Source organism: Heterocephalus glaber, unplaced genomic scaffold (genome assembly GCF_053883595.1).
Source record: "Heterocephalus glaber isolate CG9 unplaced genomic scaffold, H.glaber_assembly_v1.0 deba00000122, whole genome shotgun sequence".
Lineage (NCBI taxonomy): Eukaryota > Metazoa > Chordata > Mammalia > Rodentia > Bathyergidae > Heterocephalus > Heterocephalus glaber.
In genome coordinates, this window is record NW_028258138.1 from 57,447,125 (window position 1) to 57,470,911 (window position 23,787).

At 37.1% G+C, this 23,787-nt stretch overlaps 2 protein-coding genes across 2 annotated transcripts in view; one reads left to right on the plus strand and one right to left on the minus strand.

Moving 5' to 3' along the window:
* Window positions 1–5,512, minus strand: part of Ift57 (intraflagellar transport 57) — a 66,775-nt gene extending 61,263 nt beyond the window's left edge. The window contains exons 1-3 of the mRNA XM_004835762.4: window positions 5,301–5,512; window positions 2,660–2,822; window positions 1,284–1,402 (exon numbers count right to left, since the gene is read on the minus strand). Of these exons, the coding sequence (XP_004835819.1) occupies window positions 1,284–1,402; window positions 2,660–2,822; window positions 5,301–5,512 (494 nt within the window). The remainder of the gene's footprint in view (window positions 1–1,283; window positions 1,403–2,659; window positions 2,823–5,300) is intronic.
* Hhla2 (HHLA2 member of B7 family) overlaps window positions 5,400–23,787 on the plus strand; it is a 186,382-nt gene continuing 167,994 nt past the window's right edge. Inside the window, exon 1 of the mRNA XM_087214877.1 lies at window positions 5,400–5,539. The gene's annotated coding sequence lies outside the window, so the exon portion shown is untranslated. The remainder of the gene's footprint in view (window positions 5,540–23,787) is intronic.

The following is a 23,787-nucleotide window of genomic DNA, read 5'->3' on the forward strand; positions in this document are numbered from 1 at the left end:
CTAATATATTCTTTTCGACTTTCCTCCTTTATTCTTCCCCATGTACATAGTTCCTGTACATTATCCAAGTCACAATCCATAGATCAGGAATAAGATGTGCTTAGAAACAAAGGAAGTGCAAACTTGAAGAATGGTTGAAATATGAATAGCTTCTGGTGAAGTTAGAATATATTAGGCTATATAGATTTAGTTATTTCCCCAAAATGGTAAACAGAGCAGTACATCTCATAACTTACCTTTTCTTGAAATCTAATAAAGAAGTGTTATGGATCATGTAGTCATTCTTACATTGCTCTAAGTGGAAATGTTTGTTTTCAACAAATGAAGTTGCCATGTTCTAGTTTAAAAATAGATGAGTACCAACATTTTCCTACAGTTCAACCCAATGATAACCTAAATCAAAGAAGTTTTTACAAGTACTTACTAAGAAGAAGTGGATGAGAGAGTATAGCTGAGTAGATATGAAAGTATCATCAGGTAATATTATCCATCTCTTTCTACAAAACTTATTTCTAACCCCAAAATTGCTGCTTGCCCATCTTATTAGCACAGTGTCTCCCATATTCTAACCCATCAACAATACTAATCTTCAAATGATGAAATTTGTACATTTTCTAATTATAATTTGAATAAATAGGCACTTTATGATTTTACTTGTTCCATCTATATGCTCAAAATTTATTGAATTTGGAAGATGTGTAATGCACCATGTGGTATGCAAACTATCACAGAGTATAAAGGAAAACTTCAGGATTTCTAGCAAGAAAACCAGACTTATAAATAAAGTTTTTTAATTCCATAGGACAAATGCAGTATAATCATAAATAAAGTACTTTCATGTTAGAGAAAGAATTCATGAACAATGTCACCTGGCTTCTTTAGTATTATGCCTAGTCACAAAGGATCTCTTTAAAGTACTGTATTAATTTTCTTAAATCTGTAACTATCAGTTACCCCCATCCATGTACCATGCTTGTGTATATAAATATATGCACAAAGAGACTTTTAAAAAAATTTTCCTAAATTGACAATGATACAGTCTCAGTTAAACCTTTAATAGCTATGATTTTGAACAGAGAAGGAGCAAAGTAATATCTAACATTATTTCACAACTAGTTTTGAAGACAGACATTCCAATTTTGTCTCTACTGACTTTTCTTAATCACCTGTGGCATTTTCATTTTAGAACAGCCAATTCTTATCAGTTCAATTGAACAGCTCTGCACCTTCAAGAAAAATGCTATGCAAATAGAGTCACTATTGCCAGGGTAGGTAATGGTTACCTTTTCCAGGTGAAACCAATACATTTTAATGCTTCTTCAGCTAAACAATCAAGAACATAGCATACATGCTCTCCATAACCTGACTTTAATTTTGAAGGGGGAAAATCTGCAGTTCTCCCCTGAAAAATAAAAGATAAACAAGATATTGTTAGTTGTCCTCTAAATGTCAAAATATTTTAAGCAAAGAGCTGATGAATATGTCTTTTTCAAATAATTTAAAATAACTGTAATTACATTCTTAGAAATTCATCTAAGTCTTTTTAATCCATTGATACATTAAAAAACAAGAATAAAGACATTTTATTGTTAAAAATACCAAATTAAAAGCTAATTATATCATAGTACCAGATGTTGGGTGAAAAAAAATCTGTAAAAACTACTAGCTTAGTAACATATGAAGTGTGATGAAAAATACAGCGAATGCTTACTTCAAAAAAATGTATTATAGTAAAAGACAATTGCCATCAATCCCCCTTGAACTCCTGCCCCTCGCTTCAAATACACTTATCCCAACCAGTTTTTGAAGTCCTCTTTCATGAGTATCTTTAGTTGCATTGGTGTGGCTACCTTGCTATAACGAAGTGATTCAAAATGTTTACCTTTCATGGTCATTTGGGAAGATCTAGAAGTCGCAGGGTGCCAGATTCAATGAATAAGGTGGATAAGGATTCACAAATAATGTTTTTACAAGACTGCCAATGGCTTTTGGCAACAGTGTTCACTGTATTTTTGATCACACTTTGGAAAGACATCAAAGGACTCTGAAAACTACGTCACAATGTGGCAAGAACAATTGGATAGTGTGTCTGAAGCAAGGGGGAATATTTTGAGGGGATTCATAGCAATGTGCCTTTAATTATAATAGATTTTTAAAATTTAAATGTTCACCATTTGATCACCCCTTGTATCATTTAAACAACTATATGAGGAACTGAGTGATTCACTTGTCAAAAATTAGTAACATTTGTGCTAAAAGTGTCTTATTTCTTTTCTCTAGGAAAAGTCAGAAATGAAAAGTACAACTGCTATCATGGTCTATTAAGTCAAAAGTTCTCTTTCAAAATGAAAACTGTATCAACATCAGTCTTTTATCATTCTTTTAGAGAAAGAACTAACCACTCATAAATTTACCTCTGAGACTTACCAAGATTAAGAAAAATATTATTACTTTGGCTTATAAAAGGTATTTCAGAAATGGCATTAATGCTATAATATTAACCACTCTGAAGTTTTACCAGAAAAAAAAATTTAGAGAATTGTACACACAAGTACACACACACACGCACCCAGAGGAGTCATCTAAAAGGCTAACATTTGTTATTGAATTACCAATATTAAAATTCATAACTTGCAGAAAGAAGAGTGTTTGCACTTACAAATGATCTAAGTTCAGATAATATGTTCGATATCGTTGCATTAGGATCATCATACTCTTGAGGCTGCTCAAAGGGACGTCCTGCTTTGTTAATCAGCCAAGCAGCAAGAGTGCAAAACATGTAGAACTGTTCACCAGGGTTGGTAGGGAGAGCAAAATAGTGTCTGTTTCAAAACAAAAGAGGATGGGGAATGTGAAATAATGCAAATAATTCTCTAATAACTACTGGAGCCAAGTCCAAAATTGCTAAAGAATCCTTCCCAGACCATGGCCTTCAAATCAAAAGACATTGATAATTCACTCTGAAGTGTCCAGTAATGTATAGCACTCACACTAAAGTTTTGAATCAACAGGAGTAGGACAATTACTATTATACACAAAATATTAAATCAAAGGCCTGATATCCAGGAAATGTAGTGCATGTTAGAAGACAAAGCATGTGAAACTTTTCCAAAATCACTTAATTAAGAATTTGGAAATAATAATAATGAAAATAATAATTTGGAATTTTGGGACTCTCAGTTTAAAAAAGACCTTGAAGACTATTCAGTATTCAGTTTTACTGTTTCTAACCTATCCCTATCGGCTACGTTAAACAGTTGCTTTCATCTTGGTTGCATATTCAAAATAACTGATAGCGTCCAAAAATATTGCTACCTGGACAATATACTGGCTACTTCTTACATCAATGGATCATAGCTTCTGGTAGTGGAACCCCAGTATAGGTGGATTCCAAAAATTTTCTACATAGTTCTAGGGTGCAGTCAGGATTAGGAACTCTTTCACATTCCCAGTCTGATGAATAATTGTTGATTCTGCTAAGTCCCCTTCTCTACTGGAGATAGCTGGAGTATCAGTGTGTTTTATAACAAAACATGATAGAAATAAAACTTGTTAGCAACAACATTCAAGTCAGTTTGGTCAAAGATCTTATTTTGCTTTCTTCATGTAGTTATATGTTTATAAAACATACAGCTAGTAAACCACTATCCTATGAATCAGTGGTCTACTGATTCAAACTTTTTCCTTTAGGATAAGTGTAAATATTCTAGAAGACAAAAAAAAGCTGGAAAGAAAAAAGGTCATGAAGTCCCTCTCCAGGTAGATGCTTACAACCCTTTCAAAGCACCCACTCAACACCAACTCATTTTTTCCCTTATTAACTGATAAGTCAAGGACAGAGGAATCGATGCTGATACTGTAGACCTAGGACAGTAGTTCTCAAACATTACTGTGCCTCCAAATCACAGAAGGCTTGATAAAACACAGACTGCTGGCCCCACCCCTAGAATTTCTGAAAAGGTACACCCTGGGAAAAGGCCCGAGGAATTTCATTCTAAATTCCCAAGTGAGGCTGAAACTGATGCTCACACTGAAGAGAACCACTGGTCTAGGTAGGGTATCTCCATACAAACCCATGACTCAAAGTATCCTGCTCTAACCCATGAGGAAACAGTACAGAGATGATCTTAATTATAACCTAGAAGCTATATGTTTGGAAAAAATAATATATTTTTATTAACACAGAAAATGGGCTTGTCTATATTATTATGATCAATTCATTTTAAGCAATAATCCCCATCCTACCTTTGCTATCATCGATCAAGCTGAACTACTTTTTCTTGTAACTCTTCTATTATGGACTAACTTAGTGACATGTACAGTTCACAGAAAGCCTACATATCATTCAATTCAAATTACTGAAAGAGAGCAAAGGAATGAGATCAAAACTGCCAAGGAAAATGATTTGAACCCACCTGTAAATATTAAAAGACAGTATTCTAGATTCTTAATATTTTCTCTGACAGAATAAATTAAACAAATGTAGGTATTAAAGTGAAGGAAACTTTAATACCTACAGGAAGCAATAAAACTTACTGATCTGGCTATCACTAAACTACAGTGATTTGAAGAAAAATAGCCAGCTGTCCATTATCTCAGCAACTACAGTAACGCACTAAGCAACCGAGGCGCTTTACAATATAGTTAGCTTCCCCCCCACCGGCAAAGTGCAGACACTTAGTTCTATAATAAGCTAATTCCAACATTTATCATTTCATTTGTTTTCTCTACTTCTCTATTTCTGAGAGTACTGTTACTGCAAAGGCAGATGTCTTTTAAACCACAGCAACTAGTGCTCAAGTTTACCAACTGCATACAAAGCGCGCCTCATTAAGGTCCCAGGTGGCCATGGTGAGGACAAGGTCCAGCAAAGGCGGGGGTTGGGGAGGGGGCCTTAGAAACGCATCTAAATGATAAGGGCATTCAGCCCTAGCGATCAGAGTATGGGGCATGTTGGTATTTTTCTAGTTTCCTGTTTTTCTGCAGTGGGTATTTTTATTACTTTTGTAACATTGTGTTTTGTGTGTTTTAAAGAGTAGGCAGGCTGTTTTCCATTCCTCTCTGCCCTGCCGTTCCAAGCCTTGTTTACTTTCTCTCCTAAAAGACCCAATCGGAGCGCCACGCACTCCATGCGCTCCCCTGCACTCCGCGCCAAGTTTCTAGCGAAGTGCCTGCCTTCCCAGCCAGGGAAGATGGAGACCAGGATTTACTAATCTGCGCTCAGTGTTTCCAGCGAGACCGAGGAAGGCATCTCCCCAGGGCCCAGCCAGCACAGGGCGCTGGGAGACGTGGGCACCCACCTGGACGGGGGCTTCAGGTTGCTCTTCCGGAGGAGTCCCTCCTCGTAGCGGAGCAGCTTCAGCTTCTCCACCAAGTCCTCCATCACCACGAACATGTGGTAGGCCGCGCCGGGCCCGCGCTCCACCACCGCCTCCCCGGCCCCTTCGCCATGAGACCGAGTCACCCCATCCTCCAAACCCGACGGCGTGACCACGGCTGTGGCGGCAGCCATTGCAGCACAGACAGAAAGAGCCAGGCTGTGAGTGTCCGGGCCCTGAGACCTCCGCGGCCTATGCCGCCTGAGCTGCAGCCACTAGCGCCTCCGCAGCGACCCGTTACCAGGCGACCGCAGGGAACCGGTCACCAAGGAAACTAGACCCCGCCTCATTCCCGCCCTTCAGGTTTCTTCTATAGGCCTCCAACCGGGGTGGGGGTGGGGGTGGGGAAATGCTTCGTGACGTCACACCATGCCCGCCCTTTACTCCTCATTTTAGGGAGGGCCTAGAGGGAAATACCGCCCCTGTGGAGGCGTGGCCTCTGGCCGGGCTCCTCCAGCTTTGTTTTAGGCACGGGGCGGTGGGAGGGTCTTTGCTTACCTGGCGGTAGATACTTGGCTGGCGCGAATCCTGCTGGTTAACCCAGGCAGCTGAGCGGACATCTGGGCACCTGGTAGCGGTTAACAAAAGATTCAAGAGAAGCGAAGTTGCGCAGTATGGGGGACGAAGCTAGGCCACCCATTCCTTCTTTTATTTTCTCAAAATTGAAAGTTTTTGTAGTTGTAGTGATAGTCGTTATCATTAGTTTCACTTTACCTTAGAAATTTCCCAACAAAATTAAAAAAGATACTTAATAGGTAATGCATTAGGTAATGCTGTATTTCACAATGAGCATTATTACATGCCTGCTATCACTCCAGTGCTAAGAAAGTACAGTATGGAATTGGTTGAGAGGGGGTAGGAGACAAGATAGAAGATGAGCAAGAAACAGCAGCATTAGGAAGGTTTTGTTCTACTCTACTTCAAAAACAAGAATACTAAGTTCACATCCTGCTGCTTAATCTGTTTCTAGCCCATTGTGTGTGATGTAAAGTTTTGGAGTACTTCCCTAAATGCAACAAAGAGACTATCTTATAGGGAATTTATGTGGTGTAACTAAAGACAGTTTCACCACTGTATTCAGCAGCTGTTGACCTAGAAAATGCAAGAAAGTGGACCTAACCTAATGGACCACAAGTGTGACCCAACTTTGCAGTTCTCAGAAGATTTATGCACCAAGCAATTTTTCTAACAGCTACATAAAAAATGAGATAAATGGTAGGTGCTTGGATGTTTCTGGAAAGAAGCTAAGTTAAGGCAAGAGGTTGAACATGTGATTGTGTTTATAATGTGACTTTTAAGGGATCCCTGAGCTCTTCTATCTGCCTCAGAAAATAGAAGTCACATATTTGACGTAACTGAAATTTGAAATGTACCCGTAAATCTCTGTGGTTTTGTTAGAAGGAAAATTCTGCAGCACACTTTTCATTTAAATCAGACTACTAATAATTTGTCTCTAAAAAAATAATTTGTTTCTAATACTAATAAAAATATCAGTGATAAAATGCAAATATCACTTTTTATTCATCAAATGAAAGGCATACATAAAATTACTGATTTGTGAAGAAAATAACCCCAAGGGAGATGCCCATTGAGAATTGCTTCTTCCATAAATGACGTTTGAGTCATTAGTTACTTCCTTTTAGTAAAAATAAGGGAGAAAACTGTGTCTACCTCACTGCCAAGTGAGTCGTTCCTTAGGCCTCTTAGACCAGTGATCCCCTTCTGAACACATGTACACCCAGCAACCTGGAGGGCAAGGGAAGATACCTGTATAATTTACAGGGTACAAGATAGGTGTATAGCTTTTTAAGATCAAAAACAGATAAAATTTAGATATATATTTTGGGATGCTTGATTAACTATCAAGCCACACATGGTCTTTAAAATACCTTCAAAGGCTCTCAGATTTTAGAGTTGAATTGGTTACACTGAGGGTGATAGTTGTTCATGCAGCCTACGTAAGATGTTCTGACATTTTCAGAAAGTTATGTAACACACAGTCAGAAATAGTCAAACACTGCTTTTTGACTGTCAGGAAACCTCCCAGCAATGTATGTATTTTCACTTGCATGGAAATAAAACTTCTCCCAGAATCTAGCCATTTTCTTCCCAGTTACAGTACTGACTCAGCCAGGCTTGGAAGCAATATAAAGAAATTTTTCCCTTTAAGTGTGAAGAAAAAAAAGAAGACTAAAGAATAAAGTGTCCCCAGTAACTTTGGCACAAAGAGAATGAAAGAAAAGAAAAGCCAACTTTTCAACACGGTATGTTTTCCCACAGGGGGAAAAAATATTGGAAAAGAACACTGAAATATCATTCATTTTTATAAGGTTTAGGAATAATTTTTACTGATGCCTTGTTTACCCATAATAGTTGGTTTCTTAGTTACTTTTCTTGCTGCTGAGACAAAATATTCAACACCCCAGACTTAAAAGAGGCAAAGTTTATTTTGGCTCGGAGTTTGTAGGGTTTCAGTCCGTGGCTGGCTTGCTAGAAGGCAGGGTAGCATGGCAGAGGGGCATTGCAGAGGGACAGTTCATGGCAGGCAGAAGGTAGCAAAGCAAGCAAGGAAATGACAATAGCAGCTTCTTTCTGCCCCCTTTATTTTCTATCTAGGCTACCAGGCTTAGGGCAGGTGCCAAATGAATCAGTGGACTGATTTAGTAATCACCCTTTATCCCAGCATCCTTAATCCTAGCATTGCACCATGAATCAATAGCAGTACCACACACTCTAGATCTAGCCACCTCTGAAAAGCCTCACTTATGACTGCATGAGGCTTTGGGGGGACATCTAAATACAAGCCATAATAATTGGTTACACACCAAAAGGCCTTTTTCTTAATGGTAGTAGTTTCCTTCGTGGGTGAGGATGCAGACTCAAATCCTTTTCTAGTGGTCTCAGCCACTTAGACACCTTGGAGTACATTTGCAATAGGGCTTTTTTGTCTTATGCAGAACTAGCTCATTCATTGACAAAAGAGTTAGCTAGAGCTTAAAGCGAATGGAATGTTGAGGCATGTTCATACTTTCTGCAAAGAATCTTAGTTTATCCTTGGCAATACTGAATTGACACTTCATAGCTGAGCATCTGACATTGACTTTTATTTCTTGTAAACCATCTGTGAAATGATTGAAGGTAGTTTTTAAAACTCTTAAGGTCTTTCTGTGAACAAGATAATCTCTGAAAACTAAACAGAATCTCAATCAAAGCTGACAAGCTAAATGGATTTCCTGGAAAGGTGCTTACCAGGGCTCAGGGTAAAAAGGGGGCAAATGCAGAGATAGAGGAAGGCTTTCTAGAAGATGCATCTCCAAATATAAGAGAAAATCAACCAAGCTTAAAGAATAAACTGATGCTATGGTCTGAATATAGTTTGTTCCCACCAAAACCGAGGTTGAATCTTGGCAATGTTGGAAGATGTGGCCCAGTAGGGAAGTCTGTGGGTGATGGGGCAAAGCTCTCATGAATGTATTGATGGTTTTTTCTAGTAGGACTAGGTTAGCTATAGTGGAGATTTGGCTCATTTTTCTCTTTTCCACATATGTTTACTTTCCTTCTGCTTTCTGTCATGGAGTTGATGCAGGATGAGGCCCTTGCCAAAACCTAGGCAGATGCCAGGGCCATGCTGTTGGACTTCCTAGCCTCCAGAACCATGAGCCCCAGTAAACTTTTCTTTATAAATTACCTAGTCTTGAGTACTCTGTTATAGCAACAGAAAACAGGCTAAGATACCTGCTTTATGTACTAAATGGCTAAACACTACCCATATGAGATGTTAAAAACTTAGACAAAATTAATTAAAGAAAACTTCTTTGAAGATATAAGGAAAAAAACCCCATTTTAGTATCTTCAGTTCCATGGCTGGGTCTGAGAATTAAATTGATATAGTTTAATAGGAGAAAACACATAACTTTTATTTAATATTTTTATGTGAGACTAGGACATTTTATAGGAAAAATAAAAACCCAGAAAAGCTTGCATACCATTTTTTTAAAATATAGAAAATAATAAAGTTTTAGAGAAGAAGCAAGACAGGCCCGGGAATTTAACTCAGTGGTTCTGCCACCTGCCTCGCAAGCGCAAGGTCCCAGGTTCAATCCCCAGTACAAAAAAAAAAGAAGCAAGACAAAGGAAAAGAAAAGAGGTTTAAGTTTCTGGGGGTGATAAAGTGGGGAAAAATGACTAGGAAATATGTGGTTGACATTAATGGAAGATAAGGGTTATTTTAATGGATTGGCTTGTACAGATTCATTTCAGCATCAACTCCTAGTGTCCAGTGATTAAAATGCTATTTTCTTCCCGATACAGGGAGGCATCTCCCATTGGAAACTGTTTGACCTGTTTTTAGGTGGAAGGGCAAGTTCAGAGATGGTCCTTTCTGCATCTGATATTTCTCAAGTACTATCAGCTCAAAACAATCAGTATGCTGTAGCAGTATATTCTGGGTGACATGTCTAAACCCCTTTAATCTAATAAAAAGTATCTGCTACAATACTAAAAAGAAAAAAGGCAAATGTGAAACATTAAAGGGATCCCTTTTAAAGCTGAGTGAAAACATCCACCTTTAAAGTTATACTAGAAATCAAAGCCAGTACACTGAGAAAAAACAATAGAAGTAAGTATTGCAGAAGAATAAACTACTATAGGTGACATAATTAAGAAAAAAATCTAGGGATACCTACAGAAGTTAAAACAGCTCAATGAGTTTGCCATATATCATATCCAAGCTAATTAAAAGTTATTGAAGATGGCCAGGGATTTAGCTCAGTGGTTCTGCCACCTGCCTCGCAGGATCAAGGACCTGAGTTCGATCCCCAGTACCAAAAATAAATAAATAAAAAATGAAATCCAAAAAACAAAAAGTTACTGAAGATAAAAAAGCAAACAATAAACCCAGTAACAAATAATACGTAGTGCCCAGGAATAAATCTACCCCTATCTTTATAAAGAAATTGTTAAACTTCACTGGAAATTATGGAAAAATCCAAGCAGAGATAAAATTATTATGAATAAGAAAGTCAATATCATCGGAACCTGGACTATCTTCAGGGGAAGGACAGCTGGAACCTGCAGTAGAGCCTTGCAGAGTTCAACCTGGCAGGAGAATAGGGAGCTCAACTTGGGACTTACAGGCAGAAATCTGCTTGAATTTCACAGGTCTGTGACTGGCTTGCTGAGGCTCATTGACTTGTATCTGCACAGTGCTGCCAAAGTTGTCTATTGTGACAGCAGAGACATACCCTGAAGGAGGCCCATCATTTTTATCTTTTATTTGTTATTTTCAAAATTATTGTTAGTATTTTTTTGCTCTTATTTAAAAGTTTTTTTTCTTTTTCTACTCTTTTCAAATGTTTATTTTTCTCTTTTTTCTTTCTTTTCTCTTTCACTCACTCCCCTGCTATCCCACATAGTTCTTCATCTCCCTTTGTGTTCCTGTTCTGGCCCTAATTCATATTTCTTCTTTAGTTTTCTTTTCTTCTCTTTTTCTTTCTCTTGCCTGTGTCCTCTGGCCTCACTGCTAACCTTCCGCTATCCTTATGCCTACCTATTCCTCCCTTCCCAACTCCTTCTAATTCCCCATCCTGTAGTAAAGTTGTATATTGAAAAGTTTATTCACTATAAACATAAGTTGGGTTGGTCCTCGATTTTGATTTAATTCACACAGTTAAAGGTGATAGATTAATAATTACCACAAATTGTCATTTTCAAGATGTACTTGATGCTATGGTGTTGCTCATTGTATCACTTGGGCTAAGGTGTTGTGATTGATCTAATCAGTTGTCCTTCCTGGTATAATGAAAATGAGAGAGCCTCAGAGCCATTAGAGACTCAAAACCTAAAGACCATGTATATCTGGAAGTCACCTCTGAGAAGCAATCATTCTATAAGGGTTCTAACTATAAGCAACAAAGATACTTACAATAAGCAGCTTCAAAATATCAATCCAGGAATTAAACCAAGGACAATACTAAAAACAAAAATGAAAAGACATTTAAGCAAGGCACAAACTCAGACTTCCACCCCACAAAAGGCAAATTCTGGGGGAAATGAGGTGGAAAAGTCTGATAATCAATCACCTGGACACCCTGAACTGATAGCTCAGGAAGTAACAAAACAGATGAATGAGGCTGTAGAAAAATTTAAGGCAGAAATAATCTCCCAGATAACTACAGAGGTGGTGAGCAGAGTGAAAGACATGATTAGAGTCTCTAGAACAGAAACAGACAAAAAAATAGATGAGCCCAGGAATATGCTGGAAGCCATGAATGCCCAGCATCAGAAAGAAATGGAAACCATGATAGCCCAACATAAGAAAGAAATGGAATCCATGAAACAGATTCAAACAGATATCCAGGAGATGAAAAACTCCATTAAAAGTATGCACAGCAGATTAAGGAAATGTGAAGATAGAATATCTGATATAGAAGACAGGATTGTGGTTAATGACCATGAAAACAGAGATTTCTTTTTTTTTTGTATTAAATTCTTTTATTGGTATATTGTAGGTATACAACACAATTACATTTCTCATTGGGAATTGTACCTTTATATAATGCATCTTGGTTCTTATTTTTTCCCCATTCCTAGCCCTCCCTTCATGCCCTCCACTCTTCCCTATTTACAAAGACTTTATTTCCATTTATTCCATTTCTCATCATTTTTTCCTTTCCCTTCTTTCCTTTCTCCTGGCCCTCCCACTACCCCTAACCCTTTGGACCTTTTCTTCCTATTTTACATTATCGATTATTCATTCTAATCATTGGTACATTTTAGGTATACAATATAATGATATTCATCATTGGAAATTTGCACCTTTACATATTCTCTCTTGATTCTTATTTTTCACCCTTGCCCAGCCCTCCCTTCTACCCCTCCAGTCCTCCCTATTTACAAAGATTTTGTTCCTATTTTTCCATTTTCTCATATTAATCCCATTCCTTTCTATCCTTTCCCCTAGCCCTCCCACTTCCTTCCCCTTTGCCCCTTTTCTTCCTATTTCACATGACCTATTATACATTTAGTCCTTATTTACACTTTCAGTTTCTCACACCAGAGAAACTATTTGGTATTTACACATCGGTGTCCTGTTTATTTCACTTAAGAGTATCACCTCAATGTGCATCCACTAAGCTATAAATATCTCTAATTTCCCTTTTTTATGGCTGAGTAGTACTCCATTTTATTAAAAAACCACATTTTCTTTATCCAGTCTCCAGTTGATGGGCATTTGGGCTGTTTCCAAGTTTTAGCTATTACAAACTGTGCTGCTATGAACATGGGTGCACATATATCACTGTGGTATGATTCTTTTAATTCTTTGGGGAAGATCCCCAGCAGTGGAATAGCAGGGTCAAATGGGACTTCCAGTCCTAGTTCTTTGAGGTATCTCCATACTGATTTCCACAGTGCTTGCACCAGTCTACACTCCCACCAACAGTGGAGCAGGGTTCCTCTTTCCCCACAGCCCCACCAGCATTTGTTGGTTAATTTAATGATAGCAGTCATTCTTTCTGGAGTGAAGTGGAATCTCAGCATTGTTTTCATTTGCATCTCTTGAATGACAAGTGATGTTGAACATTTTTTCATGTATTTGTTTCCTATTTCTACTTCTTTGTCTGAGAAATGTCTGTTCATTTCAGATGCCCATTTTTGGATTGGGTCTTTAAATTTGGGAGGTCTCATCTTTTTAAGTTCTTTATAGATTCGAGATAGTAGACCTTTGTCTGAGGAAAAGCAGGTGAAGATTTTTTCCCACATTGTGGGTTGTCTCTTCACACTGCTGGTGGTTTCTCTTGCTGTGCAGAAGCTTTTTAATAAGAAGAGATCCCATTTGTTGACTGTTTGTGCTAGTTCACAGGCAACTGAGGTTTTGTTCATAAAATCTTTTCCTACACTGATGTCTTCAAGGGTTCTACCTAACCTCTGTTCCAACTGGTTCAGAGTTTCTATTTTAATATTTAGATCTTTAATCCATTTTGATTTTAGTTGAGTGCATGGTGAGAGATATAGGTCTAGTTTTAATCTTTGGCAAGTTGAAGCCCAATTTTTCCAGCCCCATTTATTAAAGAGGCTATCTTTCCTCCAGTGAGGGTGTTTGGCTCCTTTATCGAAGATGAGGTGGCTGAATGTGTCTGGCGTTGTTTCTACATCTTCTAATCTGTTCCACTGGTCCTCAGGTCTGTTTCTTTGCCAGTACCATGCTGTTTTTATCACAGTAGGTTTGTAGTAGAGTTGCAGGTTGGGGATTGTGATACCCCCTGCCATGTCTCTGTTACCTAGAATTGCTTTTGCTATTCTGGGTCTCTTCTTATTCCAAATGAATTTTTGGATTGTTTTCTCGAGGTCTATGAAGTATGCTGCTGGGATCTCAATTGGAATTGCATTAAATCTATATAGCAGTTTTGGAAGTATGGCCATTTTCACCATATTAATCCTTCCTACCCTGGAGCAGGGGATGTCTGTCCATTTTCTGATATCATCTTCAATCTCTCTTTTCAGAGTGCCATAGTTATCAGAGAAGAGGTCTTTGATTTCTTTTGTTAGGATGATTCCTAGGTATTTGAGTTTTTTGGATGCTATTGTGAATGGAATTATTTGCCCTATTTCTCTCTCAGTGAGTCTGTCATTGGTGTAGAGGAAAGCTATTGATTTTTGTGTGTTGACCTTGTAACCAGCTACTTGACTGAATTTGGTTATTAAGTCTAGAAGACTTTTGGTGGAGTTCTTGGGGTCTTCTATATAGAGTATCATGTCATCTGCAAATAATGACAATTTGACTTCTTCATTACCTATCTTTATTCCTTTTATTTCTTTCTCTTGTCTAATTGTCGTGGCTAATGTTTCCAGAACTATATTGAACAAGAGCAGTGATAGTGGACATCCTTGTCTTGTTCCTGATTTGAGTGTGAAGGATTTCAGGTTTTGACCATTTAGTATGATATTGGCTGTTGGTTTTTCATAGATGGCTTCTATCAGTTTGAGGTAGAGACCATCTATTCCAATTTTTAGTAGGGTTTTTATCATAAATGCATGTTGGATTTTGTTAAATGCTTTTTCTGCATCTATGGAGATAATCATATGGTTTTTGTCCTTGGCTCTATTGATATAGTGTATTACATTGATTGATTTTCATATATTGAACCATCCCTGCATCCCTGGGATGAATCCCACTTGATCAGGGTGTATGATCTTCTTGATGATCTTCTGCATTCTGTTTGCTAGTATCTTATTAAGGTTTTTTGCATCTATGTTCATTAGTGAGATTGACCTGTAGTTCTCTTTTTCAGTTGGGTCTTTCTCTGCTTTGGGGATCAAAGTGATGCTTGCTTCCAGGAATGAATTTGGGAGTATTGCTTCCCTTTCAATTTCATTGAAGAGTTTAAACAGTAGTGGCAGCAGTTCCTCTCTAAATGTCTTGTAGAATTCAGCAGTGAAGCCATCAGGACCAGGGCTTTTCTTAGTTGATAAGTTTTTAATTACATTTTCAATTTCATTGGTTGATATTGGGTTGTTCAGAATTTTTAGGTCTTCTTCATTCAACTTTGGTAATTCATATGTATCTAGGAATCTGTCTGTGTTGTCCATCTTATTGGCGTATAGGTTCTGGAAGTAGGTATTGATGATCCTCTGGATTTCTACTGGGTCTGTTGTAATTTCACCCTTTTCTTTCCTAATTGCATGGATTTGGGCCTTTTCTTTCCTTTTTCTGACAAGGTTGGCTAAAGGTTTGTCAGTTTTGTTGATTTTTTCGAAGAACCAACTCTTGGCTTCATTGATTTTTTGTATCGTTCTCTTAGTCTCCATTGCATCGATTTCTCCTCTGATCTTTATAATTTCCTCCCTTGTATGAGCTTTGGAGTTGTCCTGCTCTTCTTTTTCTAGAAGCTTGAGGTTCAGCATCAGGTTGTTTAATTGAGCTTGTTCTGTTTTCCTAATATGCATATTCACTGCTCTGAATTTCCCTTGTAAGACTGCTTTCATTGTGTCCCATAGATTCCGATATGTTGTATTGTCATTGTCATTTAATTGAAGGAACTGTCTGATTTCTTCTTTAATTTCCTCTGTGACCCATTGGTTATTCAGAAGTGTGTTCAATTTCCACGTGTTTATGAAATTTTTTGAGTTTCTTTTGCTATGGATCTCCAGTTTCATCACAGTATGGTCTGATAATATACAGGGGATAACTTCACTTCCTTTGCACTTACTTAAACATGTTCCATGTGTGAATATGTGGTCTATTTTGGAGAATGACCCATGTGCAGCTGAGAAGAATGTGTATTCTGATTTTTTGGGGTGGAACACTCTGAAAACAGAGATTTCTTAAAAATAGTGAGGGACCACGAGAAATCAATCCAGCAGCTGCTAGATGATGCAAAAAAGAATAACATAAGACTGCTAGGAGTCCACGAAAAAAGAGGAGCAAGTACAATTTACATAAAAAAACTGTTCACGGAAGTAATAGTAGAAAACTTCCCAGGTAGAAGAAGTAGAGAATTGGACATACACATAAGTGAGGCATATAGAACTCCAACTAGCCACGATCAGAAAAATCTACTAGACATATAACAGTCAAGATCCCAGAAACTCAACAGAAGAACAAAATCCTACAAGCAATTAGAGAAAAGAAACAAATCACCTACAAAGGAAAGCCTATCAGAACCACAGCAGACTTCTCAACACAAACCTTCAAGTCAAGGAGAGCCTGGAGTGAAGTATTTGAAGCCTTAAAAGAAAATAACTTCCAACCTAGACTGTTGTATCCTGCAAAATTATCTTTCAAAATTGATGGGGAAATTAGATACTTCCATGACAAAGAGCACCTGAGAAATTTCATGAACACCAAACCAGCACTCCAAACAATTCTAAAGAATATACTAAAAAAAGATAATGAAGGTCACAATTCTATGAGGCCCAACAGAGGGAAGCCACCAGGCAAGGTAACAAACTAAAGAGAAAGGGGGAAAAATTAGAAATAAAAGAGCCAACAAAAGTAAAACACCATGACAAGGATGAATCAATATCTAACAATTATAACCATCAATATTAATGGCATCAATTCACCAATCAAAAGAAATAGACTGGCAGAATGGATTAAGAAGCAAAATCCAACAATATACAAGAAAGACACCTAACTCAAAAAGAAATTCATAGACTGAAAGTAAAAGGATGGAAAACTGTTCTCCACATGATAGGAACCCAGAATAAAGCAGGGGTAGCAATCTTATTTGTAGACAAAGTAGATTTCAAACCAAAACTAAGTAAGAGAGACAAAGATGGTCACTAGATCCTTGTGAAGGGAACAATCAAAGAGGAAGAGATAACAATCACAAATATACATGCACCAAATACGAATGCCCCCAAGTATACAAAACAAATATTAATGGACATGAAAAACCAAATAAGCACTAATACAATTATAGTGGGGGACCTCAATGCCCCACTATCACAAATAGGCAGATCATCTATACAAAAAATTAACAACAAAATTCTAGAACTAAACCAATCTATTGAACAAATGGATGTAATAGATGTTTACAGAGTGTTCCACCCCACAAAATCATAATACACATTCTTTTCAGCTATACATGGGTCATCCTATAAAATAGACCACATGCTAGCTCATGGTCATGTGTAAGTAAATGTAAGAAATTGAAGTTACCCCCTGTATATCATCAGACCATAGTGCAATAAAATTGGAGATCAATAGCATAAGAAACTGCAAAACCTCCACAAACACATGGAAATTGAACAACACCCTCCTGAACAACCAATGGGCCACAGAGGAAATTAAAGAAGAAATTAGACAGTTTCTACAAGTAAATGATAATGCCAGTATAATATACAGGAATCTGTGGGACACAATGAGAGCAGTTCTATGGGGGAAATTCATAGCAGTGAATGCCCATATTAGGAAGATAGAGGGAACTCAATAACCTAATGCAGAACCTCAAGCTCCTAGAAAAAAGAAGAGCATAACAAACCCAAAGTTCTTACGAGAGGAAATTATAAAGATGAGAGCAGAAATCAATGCAGTGGGAACTAAGAGAAAGATAAAAAAATCAATGACTCAAAGAGTTGGTTTTTTGAAAGAATAAATAAAATTGATAAACCTTTAGCCAACCTTATCAAAAAAAAGGAAAGAAAAGGCTCAAATCCATGCAATTAAGAATGAAAAAGGTGAATTCACAACAGACCCAGCAGAAATTCAGAGGATCATCAATACCTACTTTGAGAACCTGTATCTAATAAAATGGAAAACACAGAGGAAATGGACAGATTCCTAGAAACATATGAATTGCCAAAGTTAAATGAAGAAGATAAAGAAATTCTAAGTACCCCAATTGCAATGAGTGAAATTGAAAATGTAATACAAAATTAACCAACAAAGAAAAGCCCAGGTCCTGATGGCTTCACTGCTGAATTCTGTAAGACATTTAAAGAATAATTATCGCCATTACTCTTTAAACTCACCAAGGAAATTGAAAGGGAAGTAATACTTCCAAATTCATTCCTGGAAGCAAATGTTACTTTGATTCTAAAACCAGAAAAAGACCCAACCCAAAAAGAGAACTACAGGCCAATCTTCGTAATGAACATAGATGCAAAATTCCTTGACAAGATCCTGGCAAACAGAATACAGAGGGTCATCAAGAAAATCATACACCCTGACCAAGTCAGATTTATCCCAGGGATGCAAGGATGGTTCAACATACGTAAATCAATAAATGTAATACACTATATTAACAGAGCCAAGGACAAAAACCATATGGTCATCGCAATAGATGTAGAAAAAGCCTTTGGCAAAATCCAACACCCATTCATGATAAAAACCCTACAGAAAATAGGGTTGGAATAGAAGGTCTTTATGTCAACCTGATAAAGGCTATCTATGAAAAACCAACATCCAACATGATACTAAATGGTCAAAACCTGAAAATTTTCATGCTAAAATCAGGAACAAGACAAAGATGCCCACTATCACCACTCCTGTTCTATATAGTTCTGGAAACATTAGCCACAGCCCTTTTTCTCTCAAAAAAGGAAAGAAATAGAAGGAATAAAGATAGGAAAGGAAGAAGTTAAACTGTCATTATTTGCTGATGATATGATACTTTACAAAGAAGACCCAAAAAACTCTGCTAAAAGTCTTCTAGACTTAATTGACAGATTCAGTAGAGTAGCTGGAAACAAGGTCAACACTCAAAAAACAATAGACTGCTTGTACACAAATAACAGACTCACTGAGGGAGAAATTAGGGAAACAATTCCTTTTACAATAGCACCCCATAAAACGAAATATCTAGGAATCAATCTAACAAAGGAAGCAAAAGACCGCTACACTGAAAACTGCAGCACTCTGAAAAAAGAGATTGAAGAGGATATAAGAAAATGGAAAGACATCCCTTGCTCCTGGGTAGGAAGAACCAATATAGTGAAAATGGCCATACTTCTAAAACTACTATATAGATTTAAGGCAATGCCGATTGAAATTCCAACAATATACTTCACAGAATTAGAGAAAACAATCTAAAAATTCATTTGGAACCAGAGGAGACCTAGAATAGCCAAAGCAGTTCTAAGCAACAGAGACATGGCAAGGGGTATCACAATCCCCATCTTGAAACTATACTACAAAGCTACTGTGATAAAAACAGCGTGGTACTGGCAAAGAAACAGACCTGAGGATCAGTGGAATAGATTAGAAGATGCAGAAACAACTCCAGACATACTCAGCCACCTTATCTTTGATAAAGGAGCCAACCACCCTCATTGGAGGAAAGATAGCCTATTTAATAAATTGTGTTGGTAAAATTGGATTTCAACCTGCCAAAGATTAAAACTAGACCCATACCTATCACCGTGTACTAAACTAAGATCGAAGTAGATTAAAGATCTAAATATTAAGACAGAAACACTAAACTTGCTGTAAGATAAGTTAGGTAGAACTTTTGAAGACATTGGCATAGGAAAAGACTTTATGAGCAAAACCTCAGTAGCTCGGGAACTAGCACAAAGAATCAACAACTGGGATCTCATCTTATTAAAAAGCCTCTGCATTGCAAGAGAAACCACCAACAGAGCTAAGAGACAACCCACAATGTGGGAAAAAATATTTAGCAGCTGTACCTCAGACAAAGGTCTACTAACTAGACTATATAAAGAATTGAAAAAAATCAGACCCCCCCAACTTCAAAGACCCAATCCAAAAATGGGCATCTGAAATGAACAGACATTTCTCAGACAAAGAAGTAAAAGCAGCAAATAAAGATATGAAAAAATGTTCAACATCATTGGTCATTTGAGGGATGCAAATGAAAACAGCACTGTGATTCTACCTCACCCCAGAAAGAATGGCTGCTATCAAGAAATCAACCAATAGCAAATGCTGGTAGGGGTGTGGGGAGAAAGGAACCCTTCTGCATTGTTGGTGGGAGTGCAGACTGGTGTAACCACTGTGGAAATCAGTATAGAGATACTTCAAAGAACTAGGCCTAGAGGTCCCATTTGACTCAGCTATTCCCCTGCTGGTTATCTTCCCAAAAGAATTAAAAGAATCATACCACAGCGGTATGTGTGCACCCATGTTTATAGCAGCACAATTTGTAATAGCTAAAGCTTGGAAACAGCCCAAATGCCCATCAACTGGAGACTGGATAAAGAAAATGTGTTTTTTTTTAATAAAATGGAGTACTACTCAGCCATCAAAAATGAGAAATTAGAGACATTTATTGCTAAATGGATGCACACTGAGGCGATATTCTTTTTTTTTGACTAGTTTAGATTTATTGCATTTACACATAAATTTTAGAATCAATTTGTCAATATCTTAAAAACATCATTGGGACTTTGAGACTTCAATTGAATTGTTTTAATCTTGATAATATTGAGCCTTTTGATCAATGAACATGGTATGTTATGCTATTTATTTAGGTCTTAAATTACTTAATTTAGATCCTTTTTTTTTGTTCTTTTATTGGTACATTTTAGGTATACAATTCGTTTACGTTTATCATTGGGTGTTTGTACCTGTACATGATATATCTTGGTTCTTATTTTTTTCCCCATTACCTGTGCACCCTTCACCCCCTCCATCCTTCCCTATTTACATAGATTTCATTTCCATTTTTTTTTCTTTTCTCATAGTTTTTCTTTTCCCTTTTTTCCTTTCCCCTTCCTCTCCCTTCATTCCTTCATCTTTGGACCTTTTTTCCTATTTCAAATGATCAGTTATTCATTTTAATCATTTTAACCCTTGTTTACACTATCAGTTTCTCACACTAGAGAAACTATTTGGTATTTACACATGTGTGTCCTATTTATTTCACTTAAAAGTATGGCCTTGATATGCATCCATTCAGCTACAAATGACTCTAGCTTTTCATTCTTTATGGCTGAATAGCACTTCATTATATAAAAAAAACACATTTTCTTAATCCAGTTTCCAGCTGATGGGCACTTGGGCTGCTTCCAAGCTTTAGCTACTACAAACTGTGTGAGGTGATACTCTTTAAGTGAAATAAACAGGACACACATGTGTAAATACTGAATAGTTTCTCTAGTGTGAGAAACTGAAAGTGTAAATAAGGCCTAAAAGGTATAATAGATAATGTGAAATAGGAAGATAAGGGGCAAAGGGGAAAGGGAAGTGGGAGGGGTAGGGGAAGGGAAAGAAGGGAATGGAATTAATATGAGAAAATGAAAAAATGGAAACAAAGTCTTTGTAAATAGGGAGGGATGGAGAGGTTGAAGGGAGGGCAGAGGAAGGTGGAAAAAAATAAGAACCAAGAGAGTATGTAAAGGTGCATATCTCCAATGATGAATTTCATTATATTGTACACCTAAAATGTACCAATAAAAGGATACACAAAAAAATTAAAAAATTAAAATGGTGTACTACTCAGCCATAAAGAATCAGAAACTAGAGACATTTATAGCTAAATGGATGCATATTGAGGCTGTACTCTTAAGTGAATTAAATAGGACACACATTTTTAAAACTAAATAGTTTCTCTAGTGTGAGAAACTGAAAGTGTAAATAAGGATTAAAATGATTAAAACAAATAATTGATAATTTGAAATAGGAAGAAAAGGTCCAAAGTGATAGGGGACGTGGGAGGGGAAGGGGAAAGGAAAGAAAGGAAAGGAAAAATTATGAGAAAATAAAAAAATGGAAACAAAGTCTATGTAAATAGGGAAGGGTGGAGGGGGTGAAGGGCACACAGGTAATGGGGAAAAAATAAGAACCAAGATACATCATGTACAGGTACAAGCCCACCCGATGATAAATGTAAACGTATTGTATAACTAAAATGTACCAATAAAAGAATTTAAGAAAAAAAAAGAAAGTCAATATCTTTGCCCAATTTATAAACTCAGTATAGTTTCAACTAAAATTCCAAGTAAACTTTAAGGAAATATGAGGGATAGATCATGATATCATATAGCAGGATTTCTATGCCTTAATAATGTTATAGGAATAAATAGGAAATAACCTGGAAAGAGATAAGCATTTCTATGAAAATTCAATATACAGCAACATTGATATTACCAATTAGTGGAGAAAGATGAACTACTCAGTAAATGGTATTGAAGCTGTGTACTACCACATAGCAATAAAATTACATTTGATTCCCATCACATAAAGTCCAGATGGATTAAAGACATAATTATGAAATATTTATAATATGTTTAGAAGAAAACAAATTATAGTATCTCTAACCTCCCAGAGGAAAAGATTTCTGTTTTATTGCAATTATGAGTGCATACTAATTGAGCAAAATAGCGAGTTTCTATGTATATAACATACTTTGACCATATGGATCCTCCCTATTCCCTTCTCATCACCAGCTTTCCTCCAGTTCTCCTTTTCCTTCCTTTGAAGCCCTCAGGAAGGATTTATTTTTAAGGGGAATAACAAACTTTGTAAAGACTTAGGAACCTAGGTACAAAATAGGACTTTATAATAAGCAGTGAAGAAAGAAGATAGTTGTGGCCCATGCAGTGTCAGTGGGCAAGTCTCTAACAATCTACAATCTACAAACATCATCGCAAAGCCTTTGTGCCATGCTAGAGGATTTTAGGTATATACTTCTAGGTCAGGGTTTCTCACCCTTAGCACCATCAACATTTTAGGTTGGAGAATTCTTTGTCATATGGGTATGGGAGGCTGGTCAGTGCATTGTAGGATGTATATTGGTGTTCCTGCCTCCACCCATTAGATGCCAATAGCACCGTCCCCTAGTAGGGGCAGCCAAAATTGTCTCTAGGCATTGGGGGGAAAATCCTTCTGTTTGAGAACCACTGTTCTAAATGCACAGGTTTAAATTGTAAATGACTTTAAGTGGACCAGGCTTGTAAAGTGTGTGTGTGTGCACGCGTGCACATGTGCACGCACGCACGTGTGTGTATGTGTACTATAAGTAACTAGGAAACTCAAAAGGTAACTCAATAGGTAACTCAAAACTCAAAAAAAATGAGAGTATTTTGGCTATGCAGGAATGAAGCCTAGTTCTGCTATCTATTCCAATTTTGTAAGGATCTGAACTTGGTGTTGTATATTAATGTGAGAAACTAATACTTGCAAGGGTGACTTTTCTGCCTGGAAAATTTGCCAGGTCATTATTTTAGTCATTAAATGTATTTGATTTGTTAAGGACTTAAGGTTCAACATTGACAAGCCTTTTTTTCTCCTTTGGTACCGGTGATTGAAGGCAGGGGCATGCACATACTGGGCAAGCACTGTGCCATTGAGCTCCATCCTCAGTCCTTTTTTATTTTTTTAGACAAGGTCTCACTAAGCTGCCTATGCTAGCATTGAACTTGTGATCTTCCTGCCTCAGCTTCCCAAGTAGCTGGGATTGTAGATGTGTATTACTATATTTGGTTGAAAAGCCTTGATCTTAACTTTTAGTTTGATATTCACATGTTATTTAATGTATTGATGTAAATTTTTATAATTAATCAGAGGTGGGATTTACAACTTAAATTCCTATAGAGGTTATAAAATTGCTCATAAATCATTGTTTGTTTTAAAAATATCTGACAAACTATAATAGATAATGATAAATCTCCTAAATCTAAAAATCTTTTTTAAAGTAGGAGGAAAAATAAGTTCTATGAAGTATTCCAATACACACACACATAGATTTCAGTGTAAGATTGAAAGTTTGAGTGAGTTACTCAATGACTTCTATGGGTCAGCCCCTTGGTCTGAGTGTGGCCTTTTCCTCTACCTGCCACATGGGATGATGCAGCATCATGCCCCTTCCAGATGTTGTTCCCTTAATCTTGAACTTGCTGGCCTCCAGAAGCATAAAAAATAAATCTGTCTGCTATAAATTTCCCAGGTTGGGGATTCTGTAATGCCAGCACAGAATAGATTAAGATAATTATACATTATAAGCTG